The sequence below is a fragment of the Pipistrellus kuhlii genome, unplaced genomic scaffold (genome assembly GCF_014108245.1).
Source record: "Pipistrellus kuhlii isolate mPipKuh1 unplaced genomic scaffold, mPipKuh1.p scaffold_m20_p_13, whole genome shotgun sequence".
NCBI lineage: Eukaryota > Metazoa > Chordata > Mammalia > Chiroptera > Vespertilionidae > Pipistrellus > Pipistrellus kuhlii.
The window spans coordinates 30,537,723-30,553,470 of NW_023425438.1; the positions used below are offsets into that span (position 1 = coordinate 30,537,723).

At 35.1% G+C, this 15,748-nt stretch overlaps 1 protein-coding gene across 17 annotated transcripts in view; it reads left to right on the top strand.

The window, feature by feature from the left end:
* Positions 1-15,748, top strand: part of EHBP1 (EH domain binding protein 1) — a 263,931-nt gene that overhangs the window by 18,938 nt on the left and 229,245 nt on the right. For all 17 annotated transcript variants that reach the window (XM_036435472.2, XM_036435473.2, XM_036435477.2 and 14 more), the window contains exons 3-4: positions 8,874-8,931; positions 14,847-14,942. In XM_036435472.2, coding sequence (XP_036291365.1) covers positions 8,874-8,931; positions 14,847-14,942 — 154 coding nt within the window. The remainder of the gene's footprint in view (positions 1-8,873; positions 8,932-14,846; positions 14,943-15,748) is intronic.

The window sequence follows — 15,748 nt, forward strand, 5'->3', positions numbered from 1 at the left end:
ATTCATCAGTTCAAATTTCCTCTCGAGCCCTCAGGCTCTGCTCTACTCTGAAATTGTTTCTTTCTAGGCCTGCAGTGTAGGTGACATCTGGAGACCTTTTTTAAAATTATCCTGTGGGATTATTCAGGATTGATCTAAATTATCTTTTTTTTCTCTTGCCCTTTTAACTTCTGTTCTTTCTTTTAAATCTGGGATATTTTCTCAACTTTATCTTTCAACTCTTCAATTTTTGCTTTTCTAAATAAAAAAATGACTATTTCCAGAATACTTTCTTATTCTTTAAATATTTCTTTAATATTTTTCATGGGTACAATACTTTTTATATTTCTAAGGATATTAGCGTTAATGTACTTGGCCTTTCAAGTTCTGTTTTTTTCTTTTCCAGCTACTTGACTTTTATATTAGTTTTCCTTTGTTGTTCACATTTACGAGGAGGATGACTGTACAAAGCTGTTTGGAAGCTCTGTGCATAGACAAAGGGTGGTTGCTAACATTTGAGAATTTTCTGAAAGGCAGGCTGAGCTAAGCACTTTTCTTACATTATCCTACCTGATTTTACATTGGTTCTATGAGGTTCTAATTTCACAGATGAGGAGCCTTGAGGCTTAGATGATAAAACCAGAACAGAAAAAGGGGAACCAGATTCAAACATGGATCTGTCTGCCTTCATGATTCTTTTATTCATCATATTCTCTTTCCCACCTCTCTCCCAATAAATGCTTCACAAATATTGGGTCGGCAACTACGTAATTGCGGATTTTTTAAAGAATTTTTTCATGGAACTAAATAACTTTATTCTGTAATGTATTGCCCATTTTGATCAATGACCTTTTGCCATCTTTCAGGCAGCATCATAATCCCACGTTCAAAAAACTTCTGGTTTTTATTAGCAAAAAACTGAATCAGGTACGATTTGACATCATCATCATTATTGAAATTTTTACCATTCAAGGAGTTTTGTAAAGATCGAAACAAAAAGTAATCAGATGGTGCAAGGTCAGGACTATATGGTGGATGTGGCAAAACATCCCAACCAAGCTCCATTAATTTTTGCCGAGTGACCAAAGATGTGTGTGGCCTTGCATTGTCATGATGGAATACAACACCTTTTCGATTTGTCAATTCGGGCCGCTTTTCTTCAACTGCATTGTTTAATTTCGTTAGTTGTTCAATGTAGACATCAGAATTGATCGTTCAGTTGGGTGGTAAGAGTTCAAAGTAGACAATTCCTTTGTAATCCCACCAAACTGATAACAAAACCTTCTTTTGATGAATATCAGCTTTTGATGTTGTTTGAGTTGGTTCACCTGGCCTGCTCCACGATCTTTTCCACTTGATATTGTTGTAAACAACCCATTTTTCATCGCCAGTTATCAGTCGTTTTAAAAATGGATCATTTTCATTACGTTTCTTTAGCAAATCGCAGCTGCTAATGCGTTGCATTAACTGTGATTCTTTCAGTTCGTGAGGAACCCATGTATCGAGTTTTTTAACATAGCCAAGTTGTTTTAAGTGATTTTCAATGCATGTATATGATACATGAAGCTTCTCTGCAATCTCACGTGTTGTACTGTGACAGTCCGAATTGATTATTGCTTTGATTAGGGCGTCATCAACTTCAACTGGACAACCAGAGCGTTTTTCATCTTTGAGTGAAAAATCACCAGAACGAAATTTGGCAAACCAATTTTGACACTGCCGTTCTTTTAAGGCTTCGTCACCATAAACAGCACATAACTTTTTATGAGCTTGCGATGCGTTTTTCCCTTTGCGGAAATAAAAAAGCAAAATATGACGAAAATGTTCCTTTTGATTTTCCATTTTTCAATGAACGCCAAACGAAAACTACAAAACAGATCAAAAAACTTTTTTTACTGATTAACAACTGAATAGCCAACTATCAAATAACAAAATGTGTTTTACATTTGTACTACGTCTGCAAACCTAAAAATTCAACTGAAGCCATATATGTGTGAAACCCGCAATTACTTAGCTGCCGACCCAATATATACAATATAATCATTCAAATATTCAATTGAAGCCATTACAGAAATGTGCTGAGAAGAAATTATGAAAATGATTATTGAGGAAGGCTAGAGAATGGTTTAAGTGGATTTTTTTTTTTTTTTTTAACTTTTTTATCTTTTACTAACTTCAGTTTCAGGGAACCAAGTACATAACTTGGAAATACTAATATTTATGTGAGTAACATGTGAGGTTTTTTTTTTTTTAACAGATATTGAAAAAAAGTAGTAAGTAAGATGCTAAATTGAAGCACGTAGTATGGGTGATTCTATAAATAATAAGGAAAGTGGAAAGTATTATTTGGGGATATATTTGTGTATGTGTATACAGGCCATGTAAAGTACACTCATCTAAAGGCTGCCAAATGGTGAAGTCTGTCAGTTGAAATGGTGCTGTCCCTAAATACTGATTTATAAGCATTAGAAATACCTGTCCAGTTGGGTGCATGGAGGCAGCCAATCAATCATTCTCTCTCATCATTAATGTTTATATCTCTCTTGTCCTCTCCCTTTCTGAAATCAATAAAAATATATTTTTAAAAAAGATGGTAAGAAGATGCAAAATATAACAATGATAGTATTTTTATTTAAGTGACAAAGATTTACATCTCTTATTAGAACTATCCTTTCATTTTTAAAAAAAGAATATATCCTATATATGTGTACTGCATAATTTGTCTTGTATAATTATTTTTCTTGTTGAATTAATAATTATAGCTTGCTAAATAACTCTTGTGAAGTAAGCATAAAGGAGTATAATTAACTGGAGCTACAGCAGTGATAGTACAATAGGAGGCAGATGTGCTTACTGAAGGATAAAAATAATTACTTGAGAAATAGTAAAGTTTTCTGTGATAAAACAATTTCTAACCTTTTGTTTCAATATTCACAGCATTCCACCATGAAATGTTCAGTTATGGCCAAGAGCCCTTTTCCCTAAAAAGAGTAAAACCTTGCTATTTAGTGAAGTGCCTATTCACATTAGCTTCAGGGTTAATATTTTGAGCTTTTTCTCATTATAGGCATATCCTGGGTTCTGTGGTGAGAGGGAATATGTTATACTTTTTGTGTTCTAAGGACTTACGGTTCTTTATTTTTAATTTAGGAAAAGTGCAGAGGCTTAAATATTACTAAGTTTGAGACATTGATGTCATATAAATAAATACTAGTAGGACATAAAAAGGTTTGTGTCTCAGCACTTTGCAATGTAAGCTTCTACAAGACAGTAATTGTCTTACTGTTATGTATATGTGTGTGTTTAATTTACTAAATTTTCTAGAATGTTGAGGAGGTACTATATAGATATACCCACAAATTCAAGTGGCTTAACCTAATCAAAGTTTATTTCTTCCTCACTTCTCAGTCTAGAGAGGTTATTCCAGGTTGACTGCCTTTCCATGTTGTCATTCAGGGGCCCAGAAACCCTTTATATTATGATTGTGCCCTTTGCATTCTAGAATCTACTCCATGCAACTGCTGTGGAGAAGGCATATTCCTTTATTATCCACTAGAGGCCTGGACAGGGAGCATGAATCTTTGGTGGTCAGTTTAGTTCTCTACTAAAAAATACTACTTCTTCCTGTATACACACACACACACAAATAATACTGTTCAAAGTTGGTAATATTAGCTACCTCTAGATTATCAGAAGATAGGAAGCAAGTGATTCCCTGCCACAAATTATTTATCCTATTCCTGAATTTCTAATTTCATTTTAAACCACAAAATAGTTAATCAGTTAGAGTGATTTAACCTTACAGTCATTGAACCAGGCGTCTTCAAACTATGGCCCGCGGGCCACATGCGGCCTGCAGAGGAGTCTGATCCGGCCCGCCAGGTTTTTTGGGCAGTGAGCGCAGCCGAGGTGTTACAGTAGGAATTAGTAGTTCATATAGTCCGGCCCTCCAGCTCTCTGAGGGACCATGATCTGGCCCCCACTTTAAAAAGTTTGAGGACCCCTGCCGGGAACCATGGTGTTTCAGAACTAGCTGAGATTTTATTGCAATCTCTTCATTTGATAAATTACAGAATAGACTCAGAAAAATGGAGAGACATTCCTAAAGTCACTTAGGGTCAGAACTCGGAAAAACTAGTTTTCTAACCTTCATTCTAGTACTATGTCATCTTGGAAGCATCTTCTTTTACAAATTCTTATCTCCTAAGTTAATACATATTGCTTCCCAAGATTCCTTTTAATAACCTCCTAAGATACGCTGGGGAGGGGGATTTTAATTGCCGTAGAAAAGAATGAGTGATCTGAAGAGCACTTGTCTATTGTGATTTTACCTGCTGTAATGGAGCACCACGTTGATTTTGCATACCCAAGGAAGAATGGCCCTGGAATTGGAGGGGCTGCAAATCAAGGGAGGAAGGATGCCTAAGTCAAGTGGGGCCTATTTCACAATTTTGCCTTGGGCCTGCTCAGCCTTGGGGGAGCATTTATGTTAAGACAAAAAACACATGGTCCAAACTTCTATTGTTTTAGGAAACAAATTAATTCAGCTGTTTGAGAATCCTTTAAATTCAACAAAATTTAAAAAATTAAATTATTTAATTCTTTGTTCATACTTAATTACAAACTGAAAAGTATTGTTTCACTTTAACTTCCTCCACTACACATTTAAATAACTCACCAGAATAAGTAATGTCAATCAATTGCAGAAAATATATTCTTAAAATGTCATGTAATCTTACTTTGTAGTAGTAACCACAGCATATTGAGATATTCCTTTGGTGTCTTCTTATATTACGCAGTATAAAAAAAAAATTATGATCAGTGTAAATAAGTTTAACAGGATATCCCAAGCTTATAAATGTTTTTAGAAAATATTTTTAACATGTTATAATTTTCTATTAGATAGATGTAGTGTAATTTGTCAATCATCTTTTGTTGGACTTTATATTTCAAGTATTGTAAATTATAGCTTTTTTTTACAGTTCTAAATCAAGTAATCTCAGTAGTTGTGCAGGTTTTTTTGTTTTTCTTTTTGTTTTTGTTTTTGTTGTTTTTGTTTGCATATTTCCTGAGATATATAAATAGTTTCTTTGCTGTATAAAATCTTTTTGTCTTTGCATTCTTCAAGGTTGTGCCTGGGCTAGGTTAGTTGGTTTAATATATATCTTCTTTCATTTCTATATCTCCATTACTGAGCCCAGTTCCAGGAATATAACAGGCATTTAATAAAATATTGAATGTTTTTTATGATTCTGGAAAGTAATGAGCCTGGTTTTCACTTGATAGCTTTTGATTTTTTTCCCCCCTCATAGCATTTTTAATCTCATCTCACATATGTGACACACAGGAGAGTGGAAAAGAGCAAAGGAGTCTAAATTTAAGCCAGAAATGTTTTTCTTTAAATTTACCTTAAATGTCACAGTAGCTCATTAGTGACAAAGAGGAGGGCACAACATTTAGCTGCAGACCAAAGAAAGATACAGATTACTGCTTTATAATCTGACTCATTGAAACTTTTTTTTACTCCTTTTCCTTCCCTTTTCTGCTCTCCAGAGTTCAACATCAGGACCCTCATATGAGGTGTCTTGACATCTTCCTATTCAAGTTTTTTTTTTAAAGGACTTTTAGGGTAGGATAGAAGATGTTAAAATGTTTATTTTTAAATGTAAAGTTTCCTTTCCTGAATAAACCCACCAAAAGGCTTTGAATTTCCCATAGAAGTCCTTTAGATCCATTTTACAGAAAGTGTATCTGTGTGTGCGTTTATGTAAAGAAAATACATATGTAAATATCTCTATGTAAACATATATGGTATGTATATATTAACTGTTTATATTTCTGTGTATATATATTGTGTAGGGATTCCTGTTTACTTAATTTAGATAATCCTATATAATAAAGTGTAGTATGCAGGTTGTCCCCTTGACTGAGAGTTTGTGTGGGAGTTCAACCAGGGGTGGGGTTGGCATGGGGAAGGGAGGGAGATCTTGGCCCGCAGCCACTAGGGACCCTACCAGTGCATGAAGGGCCTCTAGTTGGATATAATTGTTAAATGTATGATTGTTGAATTCTTTCTGAAATCTGGACTCTATCAGGTTGTCTTGACATTTTTGATAGGAAGTTGTATAATTAATTATAGGTTCTTTGATAGTTGGATAAACCTCTCACAATTGCTCTGTTCCTGGCCTCTTGGAAGCACAGAGGTAAATATTTAATGGTTGTTTTCTAGTGCATCACAGATGCTTAAAATATTAATTGTGGTCAGCTAATTGTGTGGTTATTGGTACTCTTCTACTGAGAACGGTAACTCACAGTGCAGTTCTTTGCTTTAGTGTTCTGCCATGTCCCTGATAATGTACAGGTGGATTGATTTCTAGTAAAGACATTTTAAAAAATGGGACACAACTTAGAGTCATAAAAAAGTTAAGCATTCTGGAGGCATTCCAAAAAAAGTTATTTATGTTTTATTTACATTCTTAGAACTTCAGGCATATGGGTTAGGAGACTATCCTTCATGATTTTTTACAGTAAAAGGTTTTCCCATCCTGAGTACCAAGATCAGATTGAGTTGGGTGGAAGGAGATTCTGAGAAGCCGAGTTAGAAGTGCAGGTGGCGTTAGAACAATGGCATCGCAACTAATGCTTCACTAGTGTTTCAAGTTAGGAGGTGTGGGGATAGCTTACCACTTCCTATAAAACAATATTTCTCAGCTTTGGCTTCACATTAGAATCACCTGTGGAATTTTAAAAAATCTGCACACTAGACTAATTAAATCAGATTTTCCAGGGGTGGAACCTAGGCATCAGTATTTAAAACTTACCAGAAGGTTTAAATAAAAATTTAACACCTTCTATCTCAAAGTCCTTAAAAAAGAACACTTTAAATTATGGTCCTGATGAACTCTGGAGGAGAGTAGGCGGGAAGAGAGGAAGGTCGTGGAAAAAGAAAAGATATATTAGTTTCAGTGAATCAGCAGAAGTGAGAATCCCTGCAAAGCTCAAATAAGCTGCTGAGAGGTGTATTATATAGGTACTGGCTTTAATTGGACCTCATCAATTATAATTAACCAATTGGGAATTCCTAGATGAAGCTTAATGTTCATTCAGTAGTAGATGGTCATTGAGCCTCAATCTGTACCAGATCCTTTCCTTTCCCTTTCCCTTTCCCTTTCCCTTTCCCTTTCCCTTTCCCTCCCCCCTCTCCCCCCCCTTCTCCTCCTCCTCCTCCTCCTCCTCCTCCTCCTCCTCCTCCTCCTCCTCCTCCTCTTCTTCTTCTTCTTCTTCTTCTTCTTCTTCTTCTTCTTCTTCAGCTTTTATTGATTTGAGAAAGAGAGTGGAAGGGAGAGGGAGAAAGTTAGAAACATCAATGAGAGAAACATTGACTGCCTCCTACACAGCCCTGGGGATCGAGCCCGCAACCCAGGCATGTGCCCAGACCAGGAATGGAACCGTGACTCCTGGTTCCTAGGTTGATGCCCAACCACTGAGTCACATTTGGCTGGGCTCTCCTCAGTATTTTTATCACTTTATTTCTGTGCTATATTCTGGTCATTTCCATAATATTTTTCATTGTACAGCTTTCTGTTTGGACCGATGTATTGGTGAATTACTTGGTAAGGTGTTTATGTCTGGTAGCCTTTTATATACATGTATATATTTATTAAATGTAATAGGAGGACATAGCATCTCATAGTAAGGACATCCAGGGTAAAATGAAGGAAACATAAAAAGTGGTGAAGGTCATCAAATGAGTCTTAATGTTCATTTCTTGATTTAAAAACTTTTATCCATGATTTTTAAAAATAAAAGGAAATTAACTGATAATTATAGTCTTGATGTTTTCTTTTTTCCCCCTGAGCACTAAAGAGAACTTAGTTGTATTAGCTGAAAATGTAAAGGCTTTTTGTTTGTTTTTTACTTTATAGTATCAGCAGATAAAGAAGACAGGTCTGAAATTACAAGACCTGTATTTCAGTCTTGGTTTTGCCAGAGTTTTTGATTAGTTATTTAACCTTGCCAGTGTTTTTAAGTGTATAAAATAGCAATAATAGTATGTATTGTGCATATTTTCAGTACTGTATTGTTTTTATGAAGATAATTGAGTTGACCATAAAAATGATGAAAACCATACAATTGTTCATAAAATATAGAAATGTCAAAGTAGTTTAACTCAGAGATTTAAATTATCTTGGTAATGCTATTTATATGCTTATTTTCTCCAAATTAAAGTATCTACTGTGTTAGAAGTATAGTATTAAGTTTTAGAGAAAATATATGTGTGCTATTCTTTTTATAATGGTCACTAGTTCTAAGTATTTAATTTTACATGATTTGTTCAAATGAGTTAATTTGCTAAAGTATTTTTAGGAAAACATATGGCTAAAATATTAGTGATTTAAATTAGGTAACAACTATATTCACTATCTGTACTGATTAATTAATTTGGATAAGCTTTATTGTAAGAGTAACTGCCCTATATAATCTAAAGCAAATGACATTTTTGTCCTTTTAAATGTGCTAGAACTTGCCCTCGCCCATGTGACTCAGTGTGGTTCAGTTGGTTGGGCCTCTGGCAATGCTGGGAAAGGTTGCTGGTTGGATTTCCCCCCAGGGCAGATGCCCGGGTTGCAGCTTGATCACCTGTAGTGGGAGTGGAGGAGACAGCCAATGGATGTGTTCTCTCACATCAATGTTTCCCTCTGTCTTTCCCTCTCTCTTCCACTCTCCCTAAAAATCAATGGAAAAATATCCTCAGGTGAGGATTAAGTCCTTTCTCCCCCTTCAAAAGTCAATAAAGGTATTAAAATTTAAAAATAAATATACTGGAACCAAACCTCACATTACTTTGATTTAAGATAACTTAAATTACATTTAATCTTTTTCTTGTTTGTCAGGCAACCAGATAAATTGGTGGTAGTTTGGACAAGAAGAAGCCGAAGGAAGTCTTCTAAGGTTAGTCTGTTTCTGCATTTCTTATTTAAATATTGAATTCAATTTTAAGTTAAATTATTAAACTTCTCTAGCCCTACCATTGAATATTTTAAAGCATTATTAGATATTTTGGGTTATTTATAGTCTACTAAAATGATTGATCAGCCATTATAATCTTGTTACTAAAGTTTTAAAATAGAAGCCAGATATCTGAGCCTTGATCTTGGACTTGGTAATCTGGAGTAAAAAGTTATCTAACTTCCCTGTACTAAGGTATCATGAATTAAATAGATGCCACTTATAAAACTTACCTAGGAATAATTTATTAAGAAGATTAGGTTGGGATATACATAAGAAATGATGAGTTATCTGAGTCTATTGCTGAGTTGAAAAAGATAAGGATTTATTTTTTTTCAAAGGCTTATATTTTTTAGACTGATAGCTTTATGGAGAGTAGAATAGAATTTTAAATGTTCAGTAGAAATTGCACATTTTTACTAAGGGTATCTTTTTAAATTTTATTTTTATTGAGCTAAAATTTACATACAATGTAACACACAGATCTTATTTATATGATATAGTGAGTTTTGATTAATATATACTTGTGTAATTACCATTCTTTTTAAGATACAGACTATTTCCACTATTTCTATCAGTATATTTCTGAAGTTTCTTCATGCTATTTTGTATATTGGTAGTTTTTTACTTCTGAAAAGTATTTCATTATGTAAATAATATTACAGTGTAATTATTTATACTAACCCTGTTAATGAACATTTGCTTAATTTCCAGTGAATATTGCAAATATTTCCTATCATGCTATGAATGGTACTACTATACAAGTATTTTTGGGGACAAATATTTTCATTTCTTTTGGGTAGATACTTAGGAATAGAATCACTGGAAATAAGGTAAATACATTTTTTTTTTTTAACTTTTAAATGTAATCCTATAATGTAGCATTATAGGAAATATTCAGTTGCTTTATAGTATAAATGGCATCTTCTTCCAAGCATACATTTATAGTTTTTTTGGGCATTATATTTTAAATCTGGAATATTTTCTTATTTATTAAAATATGAGTTCTGAAAATAAACTCAAGGTCTTCTTATAGGTTTTGGTGATTGGGCCTTAAACTTTGGAAAAAGAACAATATAAGATCATTACTAAGTATAATTAATAGAAGAATATGACTACAATTATAAACATTAGAAATAGCCCCTAAATGTGTTTAGCTATCAGCAGAAAGTGATCCCTCATATACTCGATCTTCATTCCTGTTATTGCAGAGTGGTCTGAGGTGAATCTGTCTCCTTTTGTATTGTTACGGACATTACTCTAGCAATTCTTTCTCTTCTGTATCATTAAATTGTCCTTAAATGAATATTTCTCATCAGCATGAAAATATTTTTTTCTTATTAAAAAAATTCTCTCTGACAGTATTTCTCCCACTAGCAACCAAACAATTTCTCTCTTCTCTTTAAGCAAAACACCTCAGAGGAGTTGTATGTACTTGCTATCTTCAATTTCTTTCCTTCTATTCTTTCTTGAACCCAGGCATTTGCCATCATCACTCTACTGAAACTTACTCTTGTGAAGTCAATAATAGCTTCTGCTTTATTAAATCCAGTGGTTATTTTTCAGATCTCATCCTATTTGACATATCACTAACATTTGGCACACGTGGTTGATTTTTCCTTTTTCTTGGAAACGTTTTCTTCATAAGACTTTTAGGATCCCAATACACCTCTGCTTTTCCTTCTGCTTTATTGACCATCCTTTTCTGATTCCTTCTCATTTCCTTGTCCTGTAAATATTATGCTCCAAGGTTCAGTGCTTGTGCCTTTATATTCTTCATTTTAAAATATTTTTATTGATTTCACAGAGGAAGGGAGAGGGAAAGAGAGTTAGAAACATCAGTGATGAGAATCATTGATTGGCTGCCTCCTGCATGTCCCCTACTGGAGGATCAAGCCTGCAACCGGGGCATGTGCCCTTGACTGGAATCGAACCTGGGGCCCTCCAGTCTGCAGGCCAACGCTCTATCTACTGAGCCAAACCGGCTAGGGCTGTGTCTTTATATTCTTTATCTGTACTTCCTTGGTATCACATCCACTCTTAAGCTTTAGATATCACCGGTATGCTAATGATTCCCCAGTTTATAATCCCAGAGACATACCGTGTTTCCCCGAAAATAAGACATCCTCCGAAAATAAGACCTACTTACAGGTTTCCTTCTGAGTGAAATGTAAGGCATCCCCCCGAAAATAAGGCCCCCCCTAGGCTAAACATGAGAGATTTGGTTCACTCATTCTGAAAGAAATGGAGTCACAAGAAATTCACCAGGAAATTCAGGAATTGGATTGTTATGATGATGTTCCAGAAGATGACATGATTGTCATTGAATAAATGAGTAAATTCTTGATACTGTAGGATTCACAGTTTGTCTGGTTTGTGTTGACAACTACCGTACTACCGTACCATATACAGGTAATAAATTTCCTTTATTTTCATTTAACAATAAATGTGTTCCATATTCTTCTTCATGGAAAAATAAGACATCCCTGAAAATAAGACCTAGCGCATGTTTGGGAGCAAAAATTAATATAAGACACTGTCTTATTTTTGAGGAAACAAGGTATATTTAACAGTCTGTTTGAACATCTGTACTTGAATATCTCCTAGGCACCTCAGATTTAATGTGTGTAAAACTGAGTTCTCTATTTTACTTCCTAAACCTGCTCTTCTTGCAGTCTTGCTTGGTTATTAATAGCCATTCCTTTCTTCTACTTGCTCAAAGGTAAAGACCTTAGAATTGCCATGTCTACTTTTTCTCTCATCTAATCAGATAGCAGATCTTATTGATTCTGTTTTGAAAATATAAAAATATTTTCATATTCTAGCTAGACATTTTGTACCATCTTTCTACCATTCCGAGCCAAGTCACTATCAGCTTTCCCCTGGTTTATTGCAGTAGCTTCTTACTTCTTGTTTTCCTCTCATGTCTGGAGCCTATTCTTACATTAGCTGGAATGAATCTGTTAAAATATAATTTAAGTTATCATTTTTCTGCTTAAAACCCTAGTAGCTTCCTGTCTCCCTCAAATTACAAGCCAAACTCTTTGCAATGGCCTCCCAGATCTTATTATGGTTGGACCCTTATTATTTCTCTGGCCTTGTCTCCTACTCCTCCTCTTTTTGATGACTCTGCTCCAGCCACATTGGCCTCCTTGTGATCTAACTGCCTCAGCACCTTTCCAGTTGCTATACCATATCCTTGGAAAGCTCTTCTCATGTATTTATATATCTGATTCTTTCACCTTCTTAAGGCCTTTTCTTAACTGTTACCTTCTCAATGACACTTTCTCTGACTACCCTATTGAAAATTGTTACTTTCTTTTGCCCCCCTCTACTCTTCTTCTATATTTCTATTTTTCTCCATAGCACTTACCTCCACCTAACATACTATCAATATATATTTTACAATACTTAATTATTTTGTGTGTCTCCTCCTATTATACTGTAAACTCTACTAAGGCAGATTGTATTTTGTTTTTACCTACTCCAAGTGCCTAGACAGTGCTTGGCAGATAGTATCAACCGAGTAAATGAGTGGAGTGAATGAATGAATGGTAACTATACTTCATAGGCTTCTTAAGCAGGTTAAATGAGTTAAACAGAAGTAAATTCCAAACATAGATTGACATATAGAAAGTTCTTTATAAACTGTCAGCTTTTATTATCACATTCATGGCATTTCCATGGATAGTCTTGCAGGCCATAGAGATGAACACAGTTGAGATGTCTTGGCATACCAATCTTCCATCAGCTTTGGCTGGAAATGCCACCACAAAAAAAGAACTGTCGTGGTAAATCCCAAATTTGGGGGGATTTCTTAGGGAACCTTGATAACCAAGATTTACAAGGAAAAAAAAAATCTTTAAAATTACACCCATTAGAAATATTAACTGCAAAAATTGCATTCTTTATTTTATTTATTTATTTATTTGTTTGTTTGTTTGTTTGTTTTTTTACTTGTCCCAAATAAACATTGACAGTCTAATGGGAAATAAACTTAAATGCAAAGCAGGCAATTACTTTTTCTTTTCTTTTTCATTTAAAAATATTCTTATGCTATAATATAGCAACATGTATACTCATTCAATACCTAATTTTTCTACCTTGCAACCCACCAAATTGTTAATTTGCATTTTCACTGCCTGATATATTATTAAGGAAATCCTGTAAGTTTAACCTTAAAATAAATTTAAGCCAATAAAATACAACTTATTTCACACATTAGAGTTCCAAAAATATTTTTACAACAAACAGGGTTCAGCTGCCAAAATAATTTGAAAAACCACAGAAGCCAGATAAAGTCATTCACTTAAAAAAATGTATTTTTTATTGATTTCAGAGAGGAAAGGAGAGGAAAAGAGAGATAGAAATATCAGTGATGAGAGAGAATCATTTATTGTACCTCTTGCACTGCATTTCCCCCTTTGGAATTGGGCCTGCAACTTGGGCATGTGCCCTGACTGGGAATCGAACCTGTGACCTGGTTTGTAGGTTTTCACCTTAGATTCTGTGCAAATTCTAGCCCGAGTAAGAGTTCCTGGACATGCCAAAAGCTGCTGCTGCCCAACTCTTAGATACGATTCCTGTTTACACAAGGACAGCCTGTACTACCCTCTATCACAGTGGAAGGTTGCAAACCAGGAAGTGCCTGCATTAAAATGAGTATCTCTGAGGTAATAAATTCCCACCTCACACCTTCAGGGGAGTTTGGAGTCTTCCATTTATCCCAGTGAAGAAGAGATTTAGTTGTAGCCAATGTCACTTTATGTGAGAAAAATTCAGAGGGCAACAGCTTCACACTGCTGCACCAGCTAATGCCCAGCAGCCAATGTGTTGTTACTGCCAGCACTGAAGAATAGCGACCAAGTACTGGGAGAATCTAAAGGGAGCCCCTCATACTGTGAGAGCATGGAGTGTAATTCCCACAGCAAAAATCAGAGGAAGGTCAGGGGAGATTCTTGAGGATAATTTACAGGCAGTATATAGGAGGTTTCCAATGAGAACACGTTTCCAAAACGTCACAATGGTTCCCAATTTTGAAGCAATCTCCCCACCATCACAATTGTCACAGACTTTGGCAGTGTTACAGAGATCAAGCAGCAAGGAAAGGGTCTGTGTGTTGACCAGCTATTCCTTTGTGTGTCTGAGGCTCCTGGACTGGGATGGGGACAAACAGTGTCAACATTTAAAAACTTTGTCATCTTCAAGAATGGCTACAAGTGGAGAGTAGTTTTTGGCATAGAGGGGTTTTCTCATTACCTTTACCCTCACCTGAAATCGCATCTTCATCTCTTAGCAGAGGTAGAAGTGAAAGATCTACAAATGCATGTACAACCCGGGTGATTGAATGCTGTGATTAGAAAACTAGCTTCATTAACTACAGCCTTGTGTGGGTTTTTGTTCAGAGACAGTTTTCCAAAATGAAAATCTGGCATCCTCCATCAGACTGTTGGAGGGCATTGATTGCCACAGCATTGGTCTGTCATTGGGAATGGTGGAGTCTAGAGCTGGTAGACTCTCATGCAGCATTGAGTGTGTTCTCCCCCTTCCCCCCATTATTGCCACAGAGGATGCAACCCAACAAAAGTGATGCTGAGAAGATAACCTAGTGTCCTCAGCCCTCTATTTTGCATCTTTGGGAGCAGTAGTGTGAAGGTTTGTTTATAGATGTCATTGGTAGCTATCATGTGATATAATTGTCATGTCCCAGGTTTAAAGCTTGAAAAGTTTTATTTGACCAGTTATTTCAGGGAGACTACAGATGTAACGGATAGTTAAGTAAGGTCAATATATTTTTCTAAATTATTAACATTGCATTTCCTGTACTTCTTATTGAAGCCATTATTTTATTCTGGTAGGCACATAGCTGGCAACCTGGAATAAAAAATCCATACCGTGGTGTTGTAGTATGGCCTGTTCCTGAAAACATTGAAATCACTGTGACACTTTTTAAGGTAAGTTTCATTTTTATAAATTAAAGAATTTATTATAGAATCACGGTTCTAAATGAGAGAATATTTTACTATTAATTGTTCTATACATTTGGGTCCAACCTGGTACTTTAATGTGCATTATTTTTAGGGACATAGCAGTTTATTAACAATGCAAGAGTATCAGGGTATTTCATGGTCTATAAAGTCAGAATAATTTGCTAGTCCTTTTGAACTTGTTATAATTAAGATAATTCTTTTACTACTTCCTATGTTCTGTCCATGGGAAAAATTTAAAGTGCTTTTCCTTTAAGAAAGTTGAGGTTTGTGGAATTCTTAGTTCGGAGCCTCATTTTGTTAGTCACGTTTGGCTAATACTAAGATATGTTTTAAAATGAGCATTTGATAAATACATGGAAGGCCCCCCCCCCCCCAAATATATATATATACTTTAACAGCTGATAGGTCAATTTTGTAAACATATTTTAATAAATACTTTTATAATTATTCCTAGAGTATGTATATAGAGAGAGGAAGGGAGAAGGATAGAGAGAAACCTCAATAGAGAGAGAGAAACATCATCCATTGGCTGCTTTCTGCATGCCCTCTGATGGGGATCGAGCCCATAACCTGGTCATGTGCCTGACCAGGAATTGAGCTGGCAGCCTCTTGCTCCCTGGGTTGATATTCAACCACTGAGCTACACCTGCTGGGCTTGATATTAATATTTATAAATATTATAGCTTAAAAGTAAAATTCTAGTGTAAATTCAAAGTATAAATCCAAAAATATAAGTGTACATATACTTACCAGCTTATTTTATATGCATG